Here is a 25405-nt window from a genome sequence, read left to right on the forward strand (position 1 = left end):
GATGACTGGAATACGTCGTTTGAAAGCGTCATACCATTGCAAACAAGGTAACGGGAAATAAGCTAAGCACGACAGCCTCGAACAGGCCTGTACGTTAATGCGGAAACTAATTAGATCCTAATATCTTTCCACCGGTTTAACCAAAAAGACGGTGTGAGCGTGATTATTACTGCAAATAAAACAATGTCAAAACAGAACTTGAAGGTTAACTGCCAAAATCATTGCGTTTACACAAAGGGTATACATACGTATTGTAAGAGTCATAATTTATTTATCCACTGTTTATTTCTAATACATACTTGTGTAGGCCCCTCGGGCCAAGAGCGAATGAGCTCAGATCTCCTTTTCTCTCTCTGCCCCCCACTTTCTTATTCTCCACACACGCACGCGCGCGCGCGCACACACACACACACACACACACGCACACACGCACACACACACACACACACACACACACACACACACACACACACACACGCGCGCGCGCGTGTGTACGCACCAAAGTGATAATGGGTTGTTAGTCCAAATTCTTTGTTTTCAAGTCTAAATGACCAGAGAGCGTGTGCGGAACACCGACTGCTTTGGCAACTATATCAACATTTCGATAGTATTCTTTATTTATTGGAAACTAGGTGAACATTTTTGAATCAACATATACTTTTCAGTCGACTAGAGTTGTAGGCCTACTTTCCATGCAGCGGTTTATCGATCAAATATTTAGAACAAGCATCTTCAAAAGAAAGCGCACAATCAATAACGGCAGAACAGAATACCTGTCATGATATAAGCTGCGCCTGGACAAAAGTGTGTGTGTGTGTGTGTGTGTGTGTGTGTGTGTGTGTGTGTGTGTGTGTGTGTGTGTGTGTGTGTGTGTGTGTGTGTGTGTGTGTGTGTGTGTGTGTGTGTGTGTGTGTGTGTGTGCGCGCGCGCGCGTGTGTGTGTGTGTGTGTGTGTGTGTGTGTGTGTGTGTGTGTGTGTGTGTGTGTGTGTGTGTGTGTGTGTGTGTGTGCGTGTGTGTGATCACCTGTTTTTGAGGCATTGCGGATCACGGAGATAAGTACAGGCTACAGAAGCAGGCTATAAACTAAGTCTTATAGTGTAGCCTATGTGTTGTATGTTAAAGACTGTCATGCCGTTTCAACATATTTCCGTTTGTCTAGGGCCAGGTTTGCGTCCTGAGGCCTCCGGAAAAATAAAACTAAAAAGCTATATAGGGGTAGGTTCATAAAACGGGACGAATGTGTACGTTTGTGCGTGATAGTAATATTAATAATGATTATAATAATAACAATAAGAACATTAATACAAATAGGCACTAGTAATAAAAATATATGGTTAAGCATATAACCATTGGTTTATCTTGCTTATTCCATGTCGTAAAGATGGTAGCCTACACCTACGCCTATCGTAGTAGCCTACCTACGAGGCTATCAAACATCAGAGGTCTATGAGTGAAAATATGCACACATCAAATATGCATCCTATATAGGCCTACATTAACATTATGATAGACCCGACTGTCACAAGGCTCTTCAAGTATTGGACCGTCTTGTAGACCTATTGAACGTATTCTGTCACTGAGGCTTCTTTAATGGGCTTTTAGCGCCATCTTCCTTCTGGAGGCAGCACTGTTCATTCATTTCGGTTTTTAGTTAAGGTGAATAATTCTCGTATTGAAACAGAACCGACGTGTAGCCTAACGTATATCTACACATATTTGATCATAAATGTACAAAAGGGACATAATTCAAGAAACATAATCCCATGTCCGTTGAAATGAAAATATATAACGTTATTAAGGCTTTTTCTCCCACATTTATCGTGCATATGATAAGATGTTCTTGATTGACGCGCGTGTTTGTCAATTAAGTCCGTACAAGCGCGCGCGGATAATCTGAGGAAGAAAAATAGTTGAAGTCCACCTCATAAACAAAACCATTTTAGTCCTGTAGCGCCATCGTGTGGTGATATTACTTCTGCTCCTGATAAGATATGCTCCTGATCCTTAAACTTCATTAACGTAAAATAAAATGTTACTCGTTTTTGCACGGATGTCGGAATATACCCTATAACGGAAGAGTGCATGAGGGTTCATGGTTTGGAAGCACCTATAAATCATAGATATATATATACATCAATGCCTATAAATAAGGGGACTTCATTATCCATAGTGCACTTCTCCAGCCCGTTTCCGGCGGGGATGTGTGCGCCAAAGATATATGACCGGTGGAGAGCAAGAACCAGGGCGAAAGGACCAGTAAAGGACAAACTGGGGCTTAACAGGTGAGTCAGTACGCACGCGGCTAATTTAATAATATGACCTTGATATAAATCATGCATTGATAATTAGCAATGTTTACTCAATGTAGATTTTGTGTGTGTTTGTTTGGCTGTGTGTTGTTCCAAGTGGCGCAAGCCTTGCCGCCACTTGGAACAACACACAATAGCTTGCAAGCTATTGCTGCTGTGTGTGTGTGTGTGTGTGTGTGTGTGTGTGTGTGTGTGTGTTTCGGGGCAGTCAGACAAGCTTAGCAATGTTTTTGCAACTGTGAGTGTATATAGTAGTGCAGTATAGTAGTTCAGAATGTACTAATTGAGCTCTAGTTGTTCATGATTAGCTTCAAGGTAAGAGTGCTTTGTATACATAATGGAAATAAACTAAAATGTTTCTTCTGTTGACAGGTGTCAAACATGTCTGTTGACTGGGTAGGATATGGGTACGCAGCCCTGGTCGCCTCCGGGGGGGTAATGGGTTACGTCAAAGCAGGTTGGTGTGTATTTTACTTTGCAAATATATAACCTCTAATTATCTCCTTCAATAGGTTTTTTATGTGTGCTGTGAGATAAAGAATGAATATTTTTATATGTGTTCTTCTGAAGTTCTTCCACTGTAAGTGTCCGCTGCTGTCCTTGACTCTCCCCAGGCAGCGTCCCCTCCCTGGCCGCTGGTCTAGTCTTCGGTGGGCTTGCTGGCCTCGGTGCTTATCAGGTCTCCAAGGACCCTGCTGACGTCTGGATCTCCCTCGGTAAGCAAGCTAACATATGTTCTGTCTTGATGCGTGGGGGGAAACTTTTCAAAATCTCCAACCCATGTTACCTCTTCGGATTCAAATAAGGTGTAATCACATTTCTTTATGTTTTTAATTCTACGTCATCAGCTACATCTGGAGCACTAACAGGCGTCATGGGAAAGAGGTTCTACGGGTCGAGGAAGTTCATGCCTGCTGGTCTTGTCGCCGGAGCAAGGTAACTATGTGATCACCAACCGTCCTTTAACCACTCGGTAACAACCATACACATTGGGATTTGGTTCAACCATGTTAAATATCCCATGGGGAATATGTATTATTCACATGCATGTGACATACATGTTGCCTGTATGTTTATATTTCACTGTTTTAATGTTCAGAGTTCTTATACATCATCGGTTCTTTTTTGGTAAATCCTATTTGGTTGCTCCCAGCTATACTGTCAATGCTGCTTTGAAACAAAGTCCCACTTCACCTGGAAATGTATGGCACCTTGTGCCCTACAAATAAATGTTGGTCTCATGTTTTATCAAAGTTTGTTTTACTCTTTTTGTTCTATCTTAGTCTTCTGATGGTGGGGAAGCTTGGCGTGGCATTGCTTCAGAAACCCCAGGACTCCTAAAGAGATGTCTGCTGCTATGGAACGCATTCCCTTGAATCCACTCTGCAACCTCTTCAGGACCAGCCTGTTAACACTCGCTAATATTGTTTAAATGCTTTGCATGTGTTTTGTAAAAAGAAATGTTATGTTGATGAATAAACCAATCGTGTTTATATATAATACTGTGTATTTTTTTTGTTAAAAAGGACACAAACTCAGGTATATTGTAAAATTTTTACAAAATTACGTTTATTTGCTGCATCATACAAATTATTTTGCCAATATTTGAAAAGTATGTCATAGAACAGGAAATAATCACTTTCAATGCAAAGATGATCGTTATGGCCTACATGTGGTAAACAAAGATAAACAGTGATACAGCATTGGTATGACTTTTCTCTGATGCCAGTTGACTAGCAAAACGACTAAAAACCCTTACAGATACAAAACGACCTTTGACCATAAACACAAATGTAAGAATTTCTGGCCACTAATAGACTTCAATAGGCCAATCATGTTGCCTATCCACTCCCCTATTTAGATTCGACCACCTGGTATCCCAAGTTGAAGATATAACCTAAGCACGCAGTCATAGTTCCTGAATACCTTGTATCCAGCTACACCATAAAAAAGTGCCAGCATGTGCGGGAAATCAAGGAAATTACCTCCTCAAAAACATTAAACGATATAAATCGGGTGAAATCTTAGAATTTCTACGGGGCTGAACAAAACATTATGATTCAGATGTATATGGAGTTGCTTATAAGATGTAATCTAGAATCAGTTTTTATAAAAGTACAGTTAATACAATTTGGAGGAAATGAAATAAACTCTGGTCCCACTCAGAGAATAAAAGGTGCATTCATCAACGCAGCAGGAACCCTCCTTTTGTTGCCCCAAAGTGACTCCGACCTTGCCAAACCCCTACCAGAGAGTGAAGGCAGGCGGCTCGTTGCATCGAGGCGCCTCAGTTTACCGATTTCCCCCATATTTGGATGTCCAGTCCACCCTGCCGTGGACCGGCTGTACGGTGGTGGCCCGGGTCAGGAGGTTTCCGGAAGTTTTCCCCAGCGCTGCGTAGCCGCTCCCCTTCACCTGAGTGCGCTCCGTCCTCCTCTTCCATCCCTCGTAGTCTAAAGAAATCACACCGTCGATGGGTCAGTCCAATGAATCGATGGCTTTAGACACCGGCTATAGTTAAGTTTGACTACTGTCCTAAAGGACGTTAACACAACACAACAAAGAGAGTTATATCTCAGTCTTTACCTTCATAACTTTCATTCAGAGAGGAGTTGGATGTGGGCTTGGCCTTGGCAGATTTGCTTTTATCTTTTTTAATTTCAGGAGAGGAAGAAAGGTTTACTGAAAGAGGGTGAAGCAAGTGGAGAAGTGTCAGCACAGTGAAGGATTTGAAAGAGAGCTGGAGAATAGAGTCGATAGAGAACAGTGTAAAGCTGAAAGAGTGATCAGGCTTGCTCTATGGAGGTCCAAGTTGGGTACAGCTAAGATCAACTTTAAAGCAATCGGATCAGAGTGGAGATACACTAGAGTAGTAAGCAGAGTGAGTAGAAATATGAATGACACATGACCAATGCCATTCCTGAGAATATCATAGCAGAAAAGCCTATAGCCTTGAGAAGATCACTCTTTGGCCACGGTTTTCTTTTGCGGGCGACTCAAGAGATAAACATGGAGGAGGTGAAGGCCTACTTGTGTGTTGGCCGGCCAAGGGAGCCAGCTGAATCCTCTGGCCCACGGACCCCACCTCCTTCTTCTGGAAGGAGGGCATGTAACCGCCGGAGAGGTTGTACTTGGTGCTCACAAAGTTCCCTAAAAGACAGACCGGATTGGAAAGAAGCCTCTTCAGGTTAACCATCATTTGACATATACTTATATAGGTTATGTGTGTACATACACATATCTTTGAAATGGAATATTGGGCTTAATGTGAATATGTAGTTCTAATATGCAAAACAAACATCATACATCCAGGGGAGATATGTAAAGTAGATATTAAGCCCAAACACATACACACACATACACACACAGCGGCGGGGTGTTTCTACATTCATGCTTGACAGAGATAAGAATTCACATGAACACCCCCCCCCCCCCCCCAGTACGAGGCAGAGGCTACTGTTTGCCGCCATTTGTGACACTACTTATAATAAAGGCTTGACAGGACCGATAAACACGTGATTGAAGTCATTCAAGTGGGCAAGCAACGCCTTCGATCCACTATGGTCCACCGTTTGGTCGTGGATGGTTATCAGTATAATTAGTCAAATGTGTCATTGTTCCCTTTGCAGGAGATTGAGATTCTTCCGGAATTCCGCTCCGTTTAGCATCTGGGTGTTTAGTTCTCGGCGTTAGTGTGTGTATTAGGGGGCAACAGCAGGGGTCTCCAGCACTCTGCCCCTCTTTCGCATGGTAACCAGTTGTTTGAATACCACCACCCCCCCCCCCCCCCCCCCCCCCCCCTCCACACCCCAAGTCTGTTACACCAACTGCCATGCCGGTTGTTAGTTTATCTGCCTTCGCCCTCGAGCTACCGAGGGCGCTCAATCAATACAAAGTTTGTTTACCCCCGGTTAATATTACCTCAACGATTCAGCCATGATGTGCTCAATGACTACCAATCACACGTGGTGTAAAGTTCATTAACATGTTGGCTTTGAAGCCGGTGTCAGCGATGGAATAATATCACAACAATTAGAGCTATGGCTAGTCATTAGAGGACAGGTTTGGGGAACTGGCAACAGCTTACTACTGAAATACCTTTGCAGGGATCCATTTTCTCCAGTATTCTCTCCTTAACAACCGTTTTCTCTGTCGGGCTTCCCATTGACTTACCGGCCCCCTCTTCTACCCTCGTAGCAACGACAGTGAGATGAGGGAGAGACGCATGCAAGGGGTGAAGAATAACACAAAGAAAGACAGAAAAGTAAATGCAAGACAACTGAAGGACGGGCGCAGGGGGAATACGGGAGGCGTATATGACTTTCTTTCAGAAACCCTTAAAGGTGTGCAATGCCAATTTGGAATGCAGGCCTCCCATACACACACTGCGTGTGCACGCGAAACACGTCTTTCTCGCCAAGCGCTGAAAGAACGTATTTGCCGCCCAGGTCTGTGTAATACTTAACATTAAAAATTAAACCGTTGAATGAGTGAAATAAGAAATGGAATGAATGAGCCCCACATCTAAAACAAACAGCGGTGGCTGAAGGGCCCCGGGGGCCCCTGAAGAGACACTTGATCTTACACCAACAGTCTTAATCTCATGAATAAGAAATGGGGTAGGGAGGGACAGGAGCAGAAGAAGAAGGAGTAAAACAAGGAGCAGAGGCCCGCAGACAGAGGGCAGGAGACGCCGGGAGAGGCAGCACAGCATGGGCCCATATTGTGTATCGGTCTACATGACAAATGAATTATACAGGTCTGCCATTGCTCCCAGAGCCCCGGCCTCTTTAAGTGCACTCAAAACAGCGCTTTGTTCCTGGCCCCCGATACCACTGATCAGTCGGTCCAACACATTAGCCGCATCATTAGCATTTAGGTGGACACAAGAAGTGTCAAATTATTCAACGGCAGGTAATCCTAAGAGGCTTCGGCGTCGGCGTGCGATAGGACATAACAGGGATAACCAGGATCCATTCATTATTAACGCTCCTCGTTGCAATGTAAAAATAGCCGCCCTCTGTCTCCACCTGGACACCAGAGTGGTTCAATGAATTGTGCTTGGAAAACCTGAGGACTGCTGTTTGATTAACGCTCACGCGGTAGCTGATTGTGTGGTGGGAGTAAAAGTAAAAGCAACGTTTTTACAGAATCCTGCCACGCACTAGAATGAAAACGTAGTAGTGCAAATTGGGGCTTTTCTCCACAGCCTTATTTTCATAGACGACAAACATCTCCTGTCTATATAATTCAGATGGTGCCTTACCCTGATTGGCTCTGTGGACCGATACACCTCCACCAATCGGAGCGAGAGGTTTGGTCCCCACGTTGCTGGAGTTGTCCCATAGGTCCCGGAGTGTGGCCCCGCTCAGCTCCTTGTCCATGTTGGAAGGCTGGTTCTTGCCTATCAACCCTTGAGCAACACGGGTCATGTGGTCACGTACCGCTTTCTTAACATTGAAACTGAACACAAGCTGGAGGCCAAAGTGCTTCTCAAGGGGAGAGCATTTCTTTTTAGGTTCCATACCTTTACCTTCATACAAAATGTACACAAACTGAGAACAATATGTATCTATGGAAAGCGTTTTGATATATATTCTATGCCTATATCTATTTCATGTATTAAATCAAAATGACAATGACAATATATCAGCTGTCTACAATTGTGATTGTGTTCACAGAAACCAGTGGCTCCACCATAATCGAGTGTTGTTTTGTGATGCCATGCTTCCTACCTGGCAGGTATCTTGATTGGCTGAGATAGTGCTGTCGCGCAGAAGACACGGGGACACTGGAGTCTATTTGGCCGACCTTGATATTGCTGGGGAGCTTGGTTACTGTGCTGAAGGAATACAATGGCTTCTGCTCTTTAGGCCTGCAAGAAGAAGAAGAAGAAGAAGAAGAATAAGAAGAAACAAACATACTTTCAATCCATTCATCAAAATCTGAAATGATTCAGGGTAAAACACCATTCAGAGTTGAATTCCATTTTCAAGCACCAGCGCAGTGCCCGTTCAAAACATGCAAGTGAGTGAGGGAGTGCATGAGTGAGTGCGTGAGTGAATGAGTGCCTGTCTGTGTGTGTGTGTGTGTGTGTGTGTCATTAGGTCATTCCAGGGATAATGTGTTCACTGACACGTCGGCCCCAGAGGGAGGAACTCACTGCCGGGGCTGCTCCTTCGGACCCCTCTGCTCCTCGGCGTGGCTCCCCAGGCTGGGCCTCTTGGAGTGGGGGACGGTCGCCTCCATGGGGTCCGACTCGTCCCAGCTGTCGGCGGCCCGGGCCCCGGTCTGGCCCCAGCGCCGTCGCCCGCTCTTCACGGGCCCCGCCCCGGCCGCCGCGCCGTTCTCACCGACCGCCGCCACCGCCGCCCTCTGGGGAGGAAGGGCCACCGGACTCCATAACCAGGAACCATCTTTGTTCATCGTGGCCACTTTCAATTTAGCTATCGAACCAATGTATTATTTAGGTAACGGAGAGTAAAATCATAATGCAGATATTGTAATGCAGTCTCATAATAATACAATACTGAGGCTTAACAATTCAGAACCAGGCAGTCTTGAGTCCTCACCCCATCCGATATTTAAACAGTAAAGCCCTGGGCCCAGGGGGGCTTCTCGGATTCAACCTTCAGGGGGTCTCATCCCAGAGAAGATGGACATTTCATTGGGTCTGCTATGGTTAATGATGTAGGTTACTCACTACCGTAAAGAGGGGACATCCCGGGTGATGATGTGAAACGGGGATAGGGGGATTTGATATACTTTTGGCTTGGGGGGGGGGGGGGAGGGTCAAACCCCTTAGCCTCTAGTCTACAGCATCCTCCCCCTTATCCTTTATTAAACTATACATCAAAGTCTCAACAGAAGATTACACTTCCGTTGAAAGATTTACTTGTCAGAATCCAAGCCAATCGTCCTATAATGGCGCGGCTCCCAAAAATAACAAAGCCCTTGAGTTCAAACCGAGCGAGAACATGCCGTGACGGAGTAGAGCCGTACCGTATGGTGGCCGGGAGCTCCGTGTTTGGGCTCGGCCTGGGACACGGGGACCTGCTGCTGGGGCTGCTGCTGCTGCTGCTGCTGCTGCTGCTGCTGCTGCTGCTGCTGCTGGGGCTGCTGCTGCTGCTGCTGCTCCTGGGGCTGCTGGTGTTGCTGCTGCTGCTGTTGGGGGCTATGGTGGAGGGACCGGGAGGAGGAGGTGGACGAGGTCTTGGACTCTGCTGAGGAATACTGCTGCTGCGGGGTGGCCTTGGCCGGCTGCGCCTCGGTCTGGGACGGAGGCCTGGCTTTGACCTTTCGCACCTCCTGGCTCTGGGATCCCAGCACCGGGCCCACCTGGAAGTAGGGGTAGCGCAGAGACTGGACCCACAGCCCAGGGGAGGGAACGGGGGAAAAGGAAGGGATTTTTAGGTCAGGGTGAAATGCAAAATTCACATTGTTCAGTGTGTTTAGGATGGTGTCAAATACAAATACATCCATCCTCGTTGTGTGTTCTGTAGTGTCCTTTGGGTTGAACAAACTTCGCGAGTACAAGAGGAGATGGCTCCTTAAACACCAATGTTTTTTTCAAGGTGAAGGTGAAGCCAAGCATCATTTTCCATTATGTAGTTGTATTCTTGGAATCATTTGTGACCTCGGCAGGATTTAAAACCCCCCCTAAAGGCCATTTGCACAGGGTGATGTAAAAAGACAAACAACAAGATCCCTCACGTACACACACGTACACAGCAGGATATATGCAATTACAGCTTTTTCATATCCAATTGCTATGAGTCACCGATGCTGATCCTGAGAGCCAGCTGACTCACTGGCCCCATGTGACCAGGGTGGTCATGTGACCGGGGAGTTGGCTTAGGCTTAGGAAACACTTTAAATGATTAGCTTGACACAAATCTGGAAACAGGTGTCTGACATAGAAGATGGAATATGGTGTTAAAACCAATTTAGAAACGTTAAATAAACTTACTTTTTACAGATACAACAAGTAATGTCCTGCTGTAGTCCGATACTAGTAGCATATAAAAATGTATACTATTAACACTGTTAATGTCCTACATTTTATTAAGCGTTTTTACCACTTAAAACTTTACACGCATACTTTTATTAGACCATTTGGAGTAACAACCAACCTTATTAGCAAACAGTTTTTAAGTGATGCAAATGACCCAGAACAACTAACACAATGCACCCTTTCGCATGCAAACGCCGAGGGAGCCTTATTGTGCGTTTGTTTGGGCTACCCCGCGGAGGACTTGTGGATGATGCTCACTATCAAAGGCATTCGAGGGGACGAATTAGCATGGGAACGAAGGAGGGCATTATGAGCAGAGGCCTTTAACTTGCAGAGTGGGCGCTGTCACCACGTCTCCGACCGGCCGCTCTGACAGCCGGCGCGCGTCTCGCGTCTCACCTGCACCGCTGTGGGCCGCTTCTTGGGGTCCCACTGCAGCATGTCCCTCATCAGGGCGATGGCCTCGCTGCTGGCGTTGGGGATGAGCGTCTTCAGGTGTGTGGGCACGCACTGGGGGAAGCGGAAGCTCATGGCGGAGGCCAACTGGTAGCCCTCTGGCCAATCGGACTGCAGGAGAGGAGGAGAAAAGTATTGTGAGAAAATATACACACGCCATGAAGTTATCGAAGTTATGTCATTTTGTGGTTCATCCTTTTCGTGCTCATGTTTGGAAATTTGAATTTCTGTGGAGACATCTTTAATCTATTTGGACCTTACTTGAGCCTAGAGCTTGTCTTTTAGACCATAAGTCATTAATAACTCAGAGACTCACAGACCAGTTGTGCATTACATTTTACGGCACCGAAAACGCCTCTCTACAAAGATTTTCATGGATGAATTGTCTCTGCTGAAATGTTACTTTCCCATATTTACACACTCCACTGTATAAGCCATCTCACAGCCGTAGACAATCAAGCAGAGTTTATGCAAATTCATCACGTTAACATTATTCACCATCATGACCATATTTGGCAATGTCTTCCTTGTATGGGCAACGTTATTTATCTGCATCTCAATTTTTTTTTTGACTTTAGCTTCAGTTTTCCACTTTACAAAAGCGTGGGCATATCAAGACCAACGCTGAGACCCCCACCTTCTTGACGGTGCCCAGGACCTGGCAGATCTTAAAGATCTCGTCCACCTCGCTGTTGCCAGGGAACAGAGGTCTGAGGGTGTACAGTTCGGCCATAATGCAGCCCACCGCCCACATGTCGATGGGAGAGCTGTAGGTGGAGGACCTGAGCAGCACCTCTGGAGCACGGTACCTGGGAGGGAGGGAGGGAGAGAACCAACGTGCTGCCATGAGCAAACCCAATAACACTCAATTTATAAAATTCCCCTCACACACAAACAAACAAAATAAAATAAATGTCTTCATACAGCGTATTTGCTATGAGGAGCTTTCTTAGCATGTACAAAATAACATTACATAACATGATAATGTAAACATAAATAACCTTTCCCACCTAACCTACCCATACCTTACATCCCACAGGCTTTAAATAAGATTCAAGTCAAGTAATATATATATATGCATAAAAAAACGTGGTGTTTGGAACGTGCAAAGTGAAGCTTGGTTACCATCTGGTGGAGACGTAGTCGGTGTATGGAGGCCTGGAGCGGATCTCTCTGGCCAGGCCAAAGTCTGCTATCTTCACCAGCTCCGGCCCCATGCACAGCAGGTTCTCAGGCTTCATGTCCCGGTGGAAGAAACCTGGCAGCATGACCAATGCGTTTGTAAAAACAAATAACAAATAACATAGATCTACTCAAGTTTAACAATGAGCACCTATGTTGTACAACCAAAGCTGAATACACTCTCCATGCGCACAATTCACCTTCACACACTCTTCACACACTGACAAGTCAGGGAGACATCACAAGCAGCGAAGGCTAGTTTGCAACAGAAGCCATGCAAATGTAGGCATCCTTAATAGTAAATACATATTACAGTGGCAAAAGAATGACAGAGCAAAGCGTCTTACCATGCTTGTGCACAAAAGCCAACCCAGAAATCACTTGAAACATGATGTTCCTAATTTCATTCTCTGTGAACATCTTATTCTCCCTAAGCACAGGCAGGACGACGGTGTGTAAAAGAACAGCAACCAAAACAAGGAAAGAAAGGAAGAAGAAGAAAAAGAGAACAATTTAAAATAAATATGAGTTAAAAGGACAGGGACAGCATGGGGAAAAGTGCATGCATTTTCCATTACAACATTTGAACCTTAACGTGTATAAGGCAACCACAAGCTGTGACTACGTCTTGTGTTTATGTGCAGAATTCACTTGCACTCATTGGTTCTCCCTTGTGGGTTCATTATACAGTAAATGCGTACATGTGTGTGATCCACACGTCCATTCACAAGCGCAGTACCAGCCCACCTTCCACCCACAGAGTAAGGCGAGATTGCTGACATAAGAGAGTTGCAGAGGGTTCACCAACTACAAGAATATGTTAACTTCACCTGCACTAAACATAATCAGTCGACTGAGTAGCAGTTAATGAAGCCAGTTGATAAAGTTATGTTCTTTCGTTTTTTGATTTGTTTTACTGCAGTATTGACTACTTCTGTGAGGTTTTTCTGAGGAATCTATCTCCTCCTAGTCGTCCAAACAACTCAAAGATATTTATTGTGCAGAGGTAAATGCTTCCCCTTTCCTTGTGAGAGTGTAATGAGTGTAACGGTTGGGTCAGATGATTATCTTATCTTGTAGTGTGTGCTCCCCACTCTCAAATGTCTGCGACAGGTGAACAACAGCGCCACCTACCATGTTTATGTATAAAACACAGGCCTTGTAAAATCTGAAAGTTTATGTTTCTGATCACAGATTCTGGGAACAATTTGTTTCTGCAAACATAAACAAAAAATATTATAGATATCTTGAGTGTTCTCACGAATGGGCACATCAATTAATAGCTTTGTTTATAAGCATAAATGTGCATGCATATTGGTGATTTATTGGCTGTGGTTGAAAAGCAAAAGACGGTTTGCACAAGAAAAGTGACGGTCAGAATGATCTTAAAAGCTGACAGGATGTTGGGTCATCCAACAGCTCCCAAATCAGACTCTTAGGCCATAACTGCGTCAGATGTAGATTTATGAAAGCATTATGATATAATTCTTGTATTGGATCACACCCCTTCTTCATTTTGAAAATTACATAGTACAGGCAAATATACAGACAACTCAATACAAATAATTTAAGTTAACTTGGTAAGATACCTTAAATGTAGTTTAAAAAGTGTGTATTTCATGCCTAAACATGAATGCGCTTTTGCCCTTTGTCTCTGGGTCTCTGTGTTTGTATAAAATCTGCAGAGGAGTGGTTCCATTTATTTTCTTATTTTACCTGTCTTTCATGAGCTGGTAGAGGTTCTCCTTCATGTACTCAAAGACAAAGTAAAGGTGGTCGTTCTCTCTGATCACCTCCTTTAGTTTCACCACGTTGGCATGGTTCAACTTCTTCAGGGACTGCCACACAGGAAAATGATATTCAACGCAGGTCACTGGAAATTGTTACCCAATACTCAGAATAATGTGATTAAGACAGAGCACAAGCACAACACCACAATTAATGCTCCATTCCGCCATAGCCTCCTACCTTCACTTCTCTCAAGTTCATGCACTCTTCCCATGAGTAAAACTTCCTCTTCATCCTACACAACACAGAGGCCATGATGAAGACAGGGTGCGGAGCACATACATCACACTCAGCGGTTCATGTCTTTACTAAATGTCATTGGGCCTCCTCATCAATAATACAAAACCCAGCGCCTCGGATTTCAGCTTATTTCTTTCTTTTCATCAGGAACATTCCCGGCTATGGGTCTGCAACCTGAGAACGCGCTAGTCGTGTTAAACTGCTTTGATAACTCAATGACAGGTGTCTCTTTCATCCAGAAACCCTGACAGCCGTGACCAGCCTGTACACTGTATGGTTTAAATTAAAAATGAATGAATGAAATTACATTATGTGATGCTAATCTGTTACACACAAATGAATACAGACACGTGGCAATAATATATAAGGCAGTGTTTCTCAAATGGGGGTTCCCCTAGAAGTCCTTTGAAGGATTGAGGGTACTAGAACAACAGAGGGTACTAGAACAAATTCTAAAAAGTGTCTCTTTTCTGTTGTTTTAATATCGGTTCTGAACAATTGTGACAATTGTAAGATAATTGTCATTGAATAATTTAATTGGAATTGCACCTTAATAAAATTCAGTAAATCTAAATAATGACATTCAAGTTTGGTAAATTGGAAAGATTGAAGGATTTAGTAACAAAATCATATATTTTTTTCAGTTTTGGGCTGGTGAAAGGGGTTCTTGGCTGCAAAGATAACTTAGAAGTGGTACACTTCTAAGGTACACTTCTAGTGGTACAGAAAAAATGAGCACCACTGGTATAAGGTCACACTGTGCCAGACCGAAATTGACCTCCATCTTTGGAGTAATGCAAGTGCTACGGAGCACGACAATATCTGGTTCCTGTTCTCCGGGCAGCCGCCCAGTGGTGCTCATCTCGCCACACACACACACACACATACACACACAAACACACACATAAATACACAAACAGACCAGCAGCAGCAACCCAACACAAGCTGGGCTGTACTTTCACTCCTGCTCACACCCCTAACGCAGGTGTAGTCTTACACACAGAGCAGCAGCTTACCAGCGAGTTGGAAGCACCCCCACCCCCACCCTAAGGTGCCTCATCCATTATAGAGACCCCACCCTGGCGGACGCATGCATGTCCAAAAGGACCCCGTTGAAATAAACGCTTGTAAACTGAAGTTTGTTTCCATGGTGACGAGAGGGTGCGTGTGCGTGTGTGTGTGTGTGTGTGTGTGTGTGTGTGTGTGTGTGTGTGTGTGTGTGTGTGTGTGTGTGTGTGTGGGGGGGGGGAGGAGGTGGGGTTGTGACTTCAACACTTTGAGATTTGTTTGGTTGTTATCTTTTAGTTTCAGAGGACTGGTCAAAGCATGGGCTAGAGATAGACTACAATACTGCCGGGGGGATGCAGCTTTTTATGTTTCTAAGTTAATTATTTGATGATTATGTTATATGACATGCATTTGTAATGAATGAATCAGGAAACAAGATTTATTTTAAATAACGTCATCAGTGGGGACATAAACGACGGATAGTTGTATTATTAATCAAGGTGCGCGGTCAAAAGGGTCTAGATGCTGGTTCTCCACAGACGCTACAACAGAAGGCCACTCACCTCTTGATGGCCACCAGCTCTCCGGACTCGATGCTGCGGCCCATGAGCACACTGCCGTAGGTGCCATCCCCCAGCTGCCTCAGCGTGGTGTAGCGGTTCATCATGGCTCAGGCCTCGTTCACTTCATGTGAAAAAGTACCGTTGGAAGAGAACTGAAGCGGTTACGGTTCATTTGCTGTTTGTTTCTTTTATCAGCCGATTCTGGAAAGGCCCATTCCTTGCCACTTTCAAATCAAATTCAGCTGAGTCTTTGTCTTGTGGGTCAGGGGGGGGGGGGGGGGGGGGGTTGGAGTGGATCAGGAAGGGTTATGAGGCGTTCAGGGTCTTCACGATGCATCGTGGATCAGCAACGGAGCCATCGTTTCCCTCTCTCTCTCAGGCTGGAGTCTGGGAATTGTTCAGCCGACCATTGACTCAGAGTCCTCGCTAGCCTTTGAGTGAATAGGAGAAAAACATCAGCCACAGCACACTGCGTGAGGGAGGGAAACACAGTGAGAGAGCCAGTTGAGAAAGATAGACACCCGACACAGAGACAACTGGTTACCACTAACCAGGAATGAAGATCCACAAAAAAAAGAACCTGACAACTGAGTCAGTAACTTTAAAAGGTTTGGGCCGGCTATCCTGCATTAATTCCTAGTAAAATGGATTATGTGCGTGTGAGTGAGTCAGAGACTCCAACATGGCGGCCCCGGGGAGATGACAGAGCCAAGCCCAGGCAGATTAGCCTACAGGAGATGTAAATAGAACATTGCATCACAACCATGCTTACCAGCCTCCTAGCTTGCCTTGCAATAGGATTTGATTCACGCCATGGGCTACAGTAATTGTGCTGTGTAGAATGAAACATTCAGCAAACGTTGAAATGTTGAAGTACACAAGTTTGTTTGCAATCTTCATATTAATAACATTTTGTAAGATTGCACAAAACTGTATTAATTGGTCAATGCCTGAAGTTTTGTAATATATTCAAATAAAAAACTTTAGTAACAGATAGGATATTCATATCCTGGTTTGATGATTATGTTAGGAAAAGTGTTGACAGCATGTCTTTAGGGCCTGTCTATTAGGTCCTGAGGGTATTTATTACTGTCTGTGTATGCATTTCCATTGTGTAATTATTTGGCAACTCAAGTCTACTGGGAAAAGAACCTCGTAGAAATTACATCAAAGTCAATATTTAATAATTAAATTATCGCAGAGTTGGTATCTTGCACCTAGTGACCACAACGCTATCTAATTATATTTGTTTTTTATATATACGTATATATTTTATATTGTTATACATTTGAGTACAAGTTAAAGATTGAAATGGTCTTAACACATTTGTGCTATTTCTATCAAATTAATTGGATGAACATAAAGGCCTAATGATAAAAACCAGTAGGCTTATTAGGCAAACAGACCAATGCTTGACTACACTCTCACAAATGGCAATCTGTTGTCAAGGGATTAAAAGACTTAGACGGAATTACTTGGGTGTAGCCAAGACACATGGCAATCAGAAGATATACAGGGTCAATTAAACAGAAAATAAGAATGTACTAACAACATGGGAAGAGATGGCAACCCAGTAAGAATAAGTACGACTACTCTATCATGTAAATAGTTAGAAGTGACACATTTTATGGATTGTTTAGCCGAAACATTTCACTGATAAACAAGATATACAATATGTATTTCAATCAATTGTTGATAGAGCACCACAATGATGAGTCGTATAAAACAAAAAGCATAGACAAAAAGTAAACTGTAATCATTCACGTTACAGTGATGCACTTGTTGAGGTCTGCTTGTTGACAGAGCTGCACCATTCAACTCGTCCAAATAGTGCATTCGAAGCAGTTTGACTAAAACATTAACTTCAGACTCACCATTCCCAGGTGTGGTCCCTCTGTTTGGCCGTTGTCTGTGCCCGGTGATAACGCACGACCCCTCAGATAACTGAAGAGTTATCATCAGTGACAGGCGTGTTGTCTGACTGTATGGCTGCTCTCCTTGGAAACGTACACACAAGCAGCGGAACGGGTTGGCTGCCAGGGAGGACCACGTGACCGGGGATCACTGGGTGTTGTGTGGTCTCTGGTTGTAGTACTGCTTGAGGCGTCCCGTAGGTGGAAACCTTCAGTTTGACCACTAGGTGGCGGTGCAGGGTAGTTGTAGACCAATAGGCCTACAGTAAAAGACGCACTGACAAGCGTCCTCGGCCATTTGAAATTAGGCAGATCCCCTAAACTTGAAAAAAGATTTCTGAATGTGTGGGAATTAAATTTGTTTATGTTTTGTCGTTTTAAAATGATTAGCCTACCTCAGTTTGAATTAGCTGTTTTTTAGGCCTATAGGCCTAGTAGCTTAAAAGGTATCTTAGATAGGCTATCTGTAGCTAAGATAGGCTACAATAACTATGTTTAGCCTACTAGTAAGTAAATTAAACAAAATTAACGTTAGTTTAATTTAGCCTATAGCTACAGATCATAGTAGTTGTTAGAAATGTACATCATTCATACCAGAAATCATTAATTTAGCCTACATTTTACAATTTAACCATATTATGTCCTTGTGATATTGTTATAATTATTATTAATTTATTAATTTATATTGTGTATATTTATTTTTTCCATTTTATATATTTGGACGTTTATGTTTATGTAGGAATGTAGGGACAAATGATTCCACTAGTAAAATTAAAACAACCATCTTGAAACTTAATTGTAGGCTAGACCTACTTTAGTTTCAGCTCATATTTAATTTAGTAAAAATCTGAATGTATTTAAATTTGAGCTCATTGTATTGCTCCTCAATAAAACATTTTGCACACATCTGGTTACAATCGTAACGCCTTTGGTTGATTCAGCTATCCATCATTCAAAGTAGATCGCTTTAAAACAATGTGCAGTCCTGAAACGAGGTAGCCTACAATAATTAGACTCAGGCAATGGGTAAGGTCCTCTCCAATATAAGCTCAATTTAACCCTTTTAAAGTCTGCCCTCCGGTTGGAAAGACCATTAAAAGAGAGTTTCGCAGTCGGGGCTACTAATTGTTCATTGCTGACCAATATCATGATGATGAGGATCCATCATCCGACTATCCTCTTGGCCAGCTGGGGGCTGCACCTACACGGGATGGATTCAGTAAACGTAGGCAAAAATATGACATGTATGTTAAGGCCTATCGTCCTGTTGAACCAGATATGTGTGTTAACCTGAATCTGACTTTATAGACCTCAACCATTTATTAATCCCAATGCATTTCTGACTGTTATAGTTTATTGTGATATTGCAGACGAGAATTTAATATATGCCTAGCGGACATTCAAATAATTGCATAGGAGCAGTAAAATCTCGATTGTAAAAGCTGACTTGTTGACCGTCGATACCATATTCAATTTGTGTGTGTGTGTGTGTGTGTGTGTGTGTGTGTGTGTGTGTGTGTGTGTGTGTGTGTGTGTGTGTGTGTGTGTGTGTGTGTGTGTGTGTGTGTGTGTGTGTGTTCTTGCACGCTTGTTTAAACCACGCACCAAATTGAAGCGAGAGGGTGGGGGTGGAGGTGTAAGCAGATTATCAAAGCCATTGGCTTCTCGTCTAGTTCCTCGGCTTGAAACCCCGCCAAGACACACTGCCCGGGTTTCCGTATTTGCGCGATGAAAGCCTGTCAATATTAGTCCTGCTACCTGTACCCCACGAGATGCATGCTTCCCTATTGCTATACTCGAGAAGAGGAGGATGGTGCAAATAGGAATTATGTTGCGAGGAAATGTCGACACCGTGCAGAGACACTGAAGATTACTGTCCCTGCAGGCATTATTTTCTTCCACACCTGTCATGAAGACACGACCGGCGGGCATCGGAAGTGCTCGAGCGGACTGGATGGGTTCGCTGTCCCCAAAGCTCACTGCTATGCCCCTCAAATACCTCGCTGTTCCAGGTAAAACAAATTAACAGTGACATTTAATCAAACTATTGTTTGTGTGAAATTGTGTTGTGTCTAGGTGCCCAAAAAAAAGAAATAATTATATTATTTCACTATTAATAAAATTATCTTTATATTAAGATGAAGTGCTTATTCGGTGCCGATCCAACTCTTAAATGCAACCTAATAGTTTTGAGCGGTGCATCGACCATTTATTGTCTTAAGCTTAGTTGTAGACATGGGTATTTGGATTTGTGTACAACATTGGTCCTTAACTTAACTCACAGGGCTGTGTCTGTGTACATGTATTGAGTGTTGAGTGTGAGTGTGTGTCATATTTTCATATTCTCACACTTTCACTTGTTTTAACCCCACTTCTTTAATTTCTATCCAGATATGTTTTCCTTTTAATGTGAATATGTTGTAGACATGAATCCACACTCTCTCTCTCTCTCTCTCTCTCTCTCTCTCTCTCTCTCTCTCTCTCTCTCTCTCTCTCTCTCTCTCTCTCTCTCTCTCTCTGGCAGGGTCCCACGACTCGTTTACATTCTGGGTGGACGTGAAGGCACCCGTGGGTCCTGATCAGAAGGTGCTTGTCAAGTACCTGGCCACCATCTTCAGACACATGGCCAAGAAAGTCATGGTGAAGTGGTCCATGACCCAGGTACCACACGCAAACAAACAAACAAACAAACTAAACTCAGGTGCACAGATTTTAAAGAACAAAAGTTCCAGAGGTTTTGACTTGACTAATGAAACTTTGAATTGAATGAAACTGCAAAGCGTGTCCCTTAATGGCTTAACTGAGACATTCTTGAACACAACTTGTAGGGGCTCATTAAAACGTATATATCTCATCTGAATAGAATACATACAGTAATGATTGTTGATTGTGAATGATGCCTGTTTTCACCAGAATGTTTGGATTCTCCATCCCTCTCTCTCTTTACACTAGCAGATACATGATTAAAACCTCTCTCTCTCTCTCTCTCTCTCTCTCTCTCTCTCTCTCTCTCTCTCTCTCTCTCTCTCTCTCTCTCTCTATTCCACTCTCTCTCTCTCCCTCTGTTTCTCCCTCCCTTTGTCTCTCTGTAGAACCTGACTTTTAGAGAGCAGCTTCATGCAGGTATCCGCTACTTTGACCTCCGAGTGTCTTCTAAGCCAAGAGAGCCAGGGAAGGAGATCTACTTCATCCATGGACTCTTTGGCCACAAGGTGAATGGTGTTTTTATTGACAATAGGTTCTTACATCATATTGTGTCGATTATGACACTTCAGCTGGATGAGATGGAAGTGAGAATCGTGTGACTCAAAGTTTGTTTGATTAGTCCAGGAGATCTGACATGTGTCAGAGTGACCTTCAGTGCTGAAAACGGTCTCTCTCTCTCTCTCTCTCTCTCTCTCTCTCTCTCTCTCTCTCTCTCTCTCTCTCTCTCTCTCTCTCTCTCTCTCTCTCTCTCTCTCTCTCTCTCTGCTTGTTTATCCTAAGGTGAGGGATGGACTGTCAGACATCAACTCGTTTCTGAACAAACATCGGAAAGAGGTGAACACCGCGTAAAATGATAAATATATGGATAAAGGACAGACAGACAGACCAGCATGGTTACTGATTGCTTGCTTGATTGATTGATTGATTGATTGATTGATCCAGGTGGTGTTCCTGGACTTCAACCACCATTATGCTATGGAGGAGGAGCACCATGCCTACCTCATCAGCATGCTGCAGGAGGTGTTTGGCAGCAAGCTGTGCCGGGCCAGCCCTGTGGAGACCATCACCCTCGACTTCCTCTGGGAGAAGAAATACCAGGTGACAATATGTTCTCATTAGTAAAAAACCACAACAATCCCTCATGGTCCACACTGGGACTTTAATATGGAAAGGAGCTCCGAAATTAGTAATAAGCAAATATACTCACAGTATATCACGGGGGGCAGGGAGGAGTTGGACAGGTAACCGGAGGGTGGCCGGTTCGACTCCCGACCGGTAGGCAAAAAAAATGTGGATGGGGGGGAGTAGTTGTGCAGCACTCCTACGTCCTCATCCACGGATGAAGTGCCCTTGAGCAAGGCGAATGAAACCCCCACCTGCTCCCCGGGCACTGCACTGTGGCTGCCTACTGCTCCGGGTGTGCCGGTGTGCCCCCATGTGTGTGGACCTCTGACAAGGTCACCCCTCTGTGTGTGTATGTGCAAGTGTGTATGTGTTCACCGGCTCCCGGATGGGTCAAAAGCAGAGAAAGAATTTCCCCCAAAAAGGGACAATAAAGGATAACTTAACTTAACTTATAACCACATTTATGGCAGAAATCTTGTGCCATAGATTTATCCATTTGTTGCATGAAATGGGAGTTCAGTTTAGTTTTGTGTTATGGTTAAACTATTTTTGGGTGGACCTTAGTGCACGATTTAAAGCATGCATTTTACAACCGGGAGCACAACCCAATTTTTTAAGAATCAAGAATCAATGCAGGTCGAGGCTGAGTTGGTGGTGGATGAAATTCAGCTCAACACGCTTAAGGTGGCGTATGACTAGACTGTCTCGTCAGAACTAGCTACATGAACCCTCCACTCTGGTACCCAACCATGTCTGACATGGATTCTGTACTAAAAGTAATTGTGATAAATGCTGAGAAGAATATCGAGACACAATAAGTAAGTTACCATCAACATATTAGATGGGGTCGCTAGTTCGATCCCTGGCTCCTTCTAGCTGAGTGTTGAGGTGTCCTTAAGCAAGACATCTAACCCTAACTGCTCCCGACAACCTGCATGTTGCCTTGCATGGTTTACTCCGCCGTCGGTGTGTATGAACCGTTGGAACCTTGGATTAATAGCGTCTGCTAAATGCCCTAAATGTTTAAGCATATTAGTTTCTTCTTCGCCAAACGTATACACTAATGTCTAGCTTTAATTAAAGCACTGAGGTCTACTACTCTGGGAGTAAGACAACCCATCGTGACATACACATGCTGAGCTATTTCTGTCAGTAAGCGCCAGGTCCATAGGTCTTAGAGGAGGATCCTTATGAGATTATAGTTAACCATTAGCTTGTTTGACTCACTAGCATATATATGTGTGTGTGTGTGTGTGTGTGTGTGTGTGTGTGTGTGTGTGTGTGTGTGTGTGTGTGTGTGTGTGTGTGTGTGTGTGTGTGTGTGTGTGTGTGTGTGTGTGTGTGTGAATAAAATACTATCAAGTAATTTCCTGCTCTAACAACCTTCATCTATGGCCAGTTTACTTGCAGGGGAGAGAGAGAGTGAGAGAGAGAGACACAGACCCAGAGAGAGGATGACCAGGAAGAGAGAGGGTTTGGAATGACACACTACAGCCCAGCGGTGAAAAGAATGGAGGGTTAGAAAGATGTTTAACGCATGAAAACATTAAAATCGCAATGTGGTATGTTTCAACCAGCTGCTAGCGCAAACAACCTGGACATATCTGTAGTCCAAGCTGATGGATAGTGATTCCAATAATGTGTTCTTCCACAACTCTCTCTCATGTGATTGACAGTCTTTATCTTTCTCTCCAGGTGATAGTGTTCTACCACCACTCTGCAGCCCAGGGCTGTCCTCTCATGTGATTGACAGTCTTTACCTGTCTCTCCAGGTGATAGTGTTCTACCACCACTCTGCAGCCCAGGGCTGTCCTGTTATTTGGCCCGGCAACAATATCCCCGCACCCTGGGCCAACACCACCAAGCCACACAAACTCATCAAGGTCAGCCAGTGTCACACACACACACATACATACATACATGCATGCATACATACATACATACATACATACATACATACATACATACACACATACATACATACATACATACATGTCTTCAGTGAACCTTAAAGGTGATTTACATTCATGAGTAACCAAAACTACTGCCAAAATCCAACGCAGCAGCACCAACCCAAAGATGAAACACTTGATATTAAAATTGGGGTTGTGATCAGCTCAAATGGGTTCCACGTTGATGTCATACAGCTGTAGTTATATGTTTTTATATTAGTACCCATAAAAAGAAAAAGGCGAGGACAGTGGTGATGACCTCTGGCCCGGACACACAGCGGTGATGCTGCTGCCCTCAGGCTATGGGCTCACGTGCCTCTGACACGTGTGTGGTGACTTTGTGTAGTTCCTGGAGACCACGCTGCGGGAGCGGCCGCAGCAGGGCTCCTTCCACGTGTCCCAGGCCATCCTCACCCCCCGGCCCAACACCGTGGCCAAAGGCCTGGTCTGGGGCCTCCGCAACTACCTGGTGGAGAGGTCAGAGCCCCGCACACGCAGTTATACACACGCTGTGTGTGTGTGTGTGTGTGTGTGTGTGTGTGTGTGTGTGTGTGTGTGTGTGTGTGTGTGTGTGTGTGTGTGTGTGTGTGTGTGTGTGTGTGTGTGTGTGTGGCGCATTTGTGTGTGTGTGTGTGGTCATCAATGCAAAGTTAACCAAAATATATCTTCAATACCTCGTAAAATAAGAAAAAGATGACCAGATGAAGACTAAAACCGTCAGCAATCGTACTTGAGTATGGTACCGGGCAACTTTGCTCTGTACTTTGTGAACTTTGTGAGTACACCCTTAAAGGGGTTAAGGAGGTGTAAATGGATTTGTACTACTACAAGCATTTAATTATTTAACATAATACCTCACATCTATATACTATAGTATACATTATATGTAACTTGTAATGGTTCCAATTATATATTGCAATGTTCTCAACATCTTTTAAAAAAAGATTACAGATTGAAACTGACTGAAATCCCTTCACCTCAAAATATTTACTTTTTTTTTCATTTGAACTAAAACTACAGAGTAAAGGGATCCCACTTTGAAGGCACGGATCTGAGTAAAGCTGTGAATGTTAGCTTAGTTTAATGTCCCCATTGCACCGCCCGGTACTGTCGGCTTACTCACACCCAGTACCAAACCACAGCCCACAGCGAGGACTGAAGTCCCACAACGGATGCTGAGGCGAGACAGGAAGTCACCTAATTTTGTACTTCCGAGGAAGCAGGGATTGTTTATTATTGCAGGGTAAACATTTAGACTTCCTGGTTTTGTTCTGCCTGCCACTGGAGCCTGTGGATGGTTTATGGGTCTCGAGATTCCTGTGTGTGTGTGTGTGTGTGTGTGTGTGTGTGTGTGTGTGTGTGTGTGTGTGTGTGTGTGTGTGTGTGTGTGTGTGTGTGTGTGTGTGTGTGTGTGTGTGTGTGTGTGTGTGTGTGTGTGTGAGAAATGGAAAGTTCTGCCGTTGAAGATGATACATCTAGATACAGGAAAACACCCTACCCACTTTTGTCCTCATCCGTTTTCTCTCTCCTGCTGTTGCACATGGGCAGCGTTCCATACGGGATGTGTGGAATATGCTAAACATTGATAAATATTGAGTTGAGCAATGACGTTTTTCAAAAAACTGAAAAAGTTTTTTCTTGATCTGTCGTTTGAAACAAAGTCAAAATTGTAGTTATGGTTATCATATTCTGGTTATGTTTGCAGATGGAAAACAAATAGACAAAAATGACTCTTTAATTTCATTTTTTTGCATTGTTATGCTTTCATTGTAAACATCAAAGGGCCCACTGCTAGCGCAGAGCTAGAATAGTGAGTTAGCTCATTCTTTTAACTCATGTGTTGACTCATCATCCGCCCTGACCCGCTCCCACTTCCAGAAACCTTCCTGCCATCATGACCTGGGTGGAGGCCCAGAAGCCCGGCGTTGGTGGTGTCAACATCATCACCTCTGACTTTGTGGAGCTTACCGACTTTGCCAACACCGTCATCAGGCTGAACAACCTGCTGCTGTCTGAGAGGGACCACAGCGGGGCCTCCTGACGGAGGACACGCCCTGGGTTTGGTGGCGGGGCTGACCGTGGGGGTCATTTAAGGTGGATGAGGCGGTGTGGAAATGATTGAGTCATTTGTGGAATGATGATGTCAGC

The 25405-nt window shown here is 44.1% G+C and overlaps 3 protein-coding genes across 3 annotated transcripts; 2 read left to right on the plus strand and 1 right to left on the minus strand.

Moving 5' to 3' along the window:
- The first annotated feature begins 2215 nt into the window (after positions 1 to 2215).
- On the plus strand, positions 2216 to 3810 carry tmem14ca (transmembrane protein 14Ca). The gene is made up of 5 exons (XM_084475582.1): positions 2216 to 2283; positions 2683 to 2767; positions 2925 to 3026; positions 3159 to 3246; positions 3594 to 3810. The coding sequence occupies exons 2-5, from the start codon at positions 2692 to 2694 to the stop codon at positions 3649 to 3651; spliced, it is 324 nt and encodes a 107-aa protein (XP_084331708.1). The 5' UTR covers positions 2216 to 2283; positions 2683 to 2691; the 3' UTR covers positions 3652 to 3810.
- A 275-nt stretch (positions 3811 to 4085) lies between these two features.
- Positions 4086 to 15678, minus strand: mak (male germ cell-associated kinase). The gene is made up of 15 exons (XM_084474917.1): positions 15562 to 15678; positions 13931 to 13985; positions 13679 to 13800; positions 12310 to 12392; positions 11906 to 12038; positions 11418 to 11589; positions 10724 to 10891; positions 9313 to 9672; positions 8474 to 8685; positions 8046 to 8185; positions 7577 to 7723; positions 6409 to 6495; positions 5341 to 5460; positions 4897 to 4992; positions 4086 to 4763 (listed from the first exon to the last, which is right to left on the minus strand). Exons 1-15 carry the CDS (start codon positions 15663 to 15665, stop codon positions 4603 to 4605), a joined length of 2160 nt encoding a protein of 719 aa, XP_084331043.1. The 5' UTR covers positions 15666 to 15678; the 3' UTR covers positions 4086 to 4602.
- Positions 15679 to 19383: 3705 nt separating this feature from the next.
- Positions 19384 to 25298, plus strand: plcxd2 (phosphatidylinositol-specific phospholipase C, X domain containing 2; the record flags this gene model as incomplete). The annotated part of the gene is made up of 8 exons (XM_084474880.1): positions 19384 to 19486; positions 19999 to 20135; positions 20567 to 20686; positions 20961 to 21014; positions 21123 to 21278; positions 23078 to 23188; positions 23604 to 23734; positions 25136 to 25298. The coding sequence occupies 8 exons, from the start codon at positions 19384 to 19386 to the stop codon at positions 25296 to 25298; spliced, it is 975 nt and encodes a 324-aa protein (XP_084331006.1).
- Between the last annotated feature and the right edge of the window lie 107 nt (positions 25299 to 25405).

Source organism: Micromesistius poutassou (assembly GCF_964030765.1).
Source record: "Micromesistius poutassou genome assembly, chromosome: 11".
Taxonomy (NCBI): domain Eukaryota; kingdom Metazoa; phylum Chordata; class Actinopteri; order Gadiformes; family Gadidae; genus Micromesistius; species Micromesistius poutassou.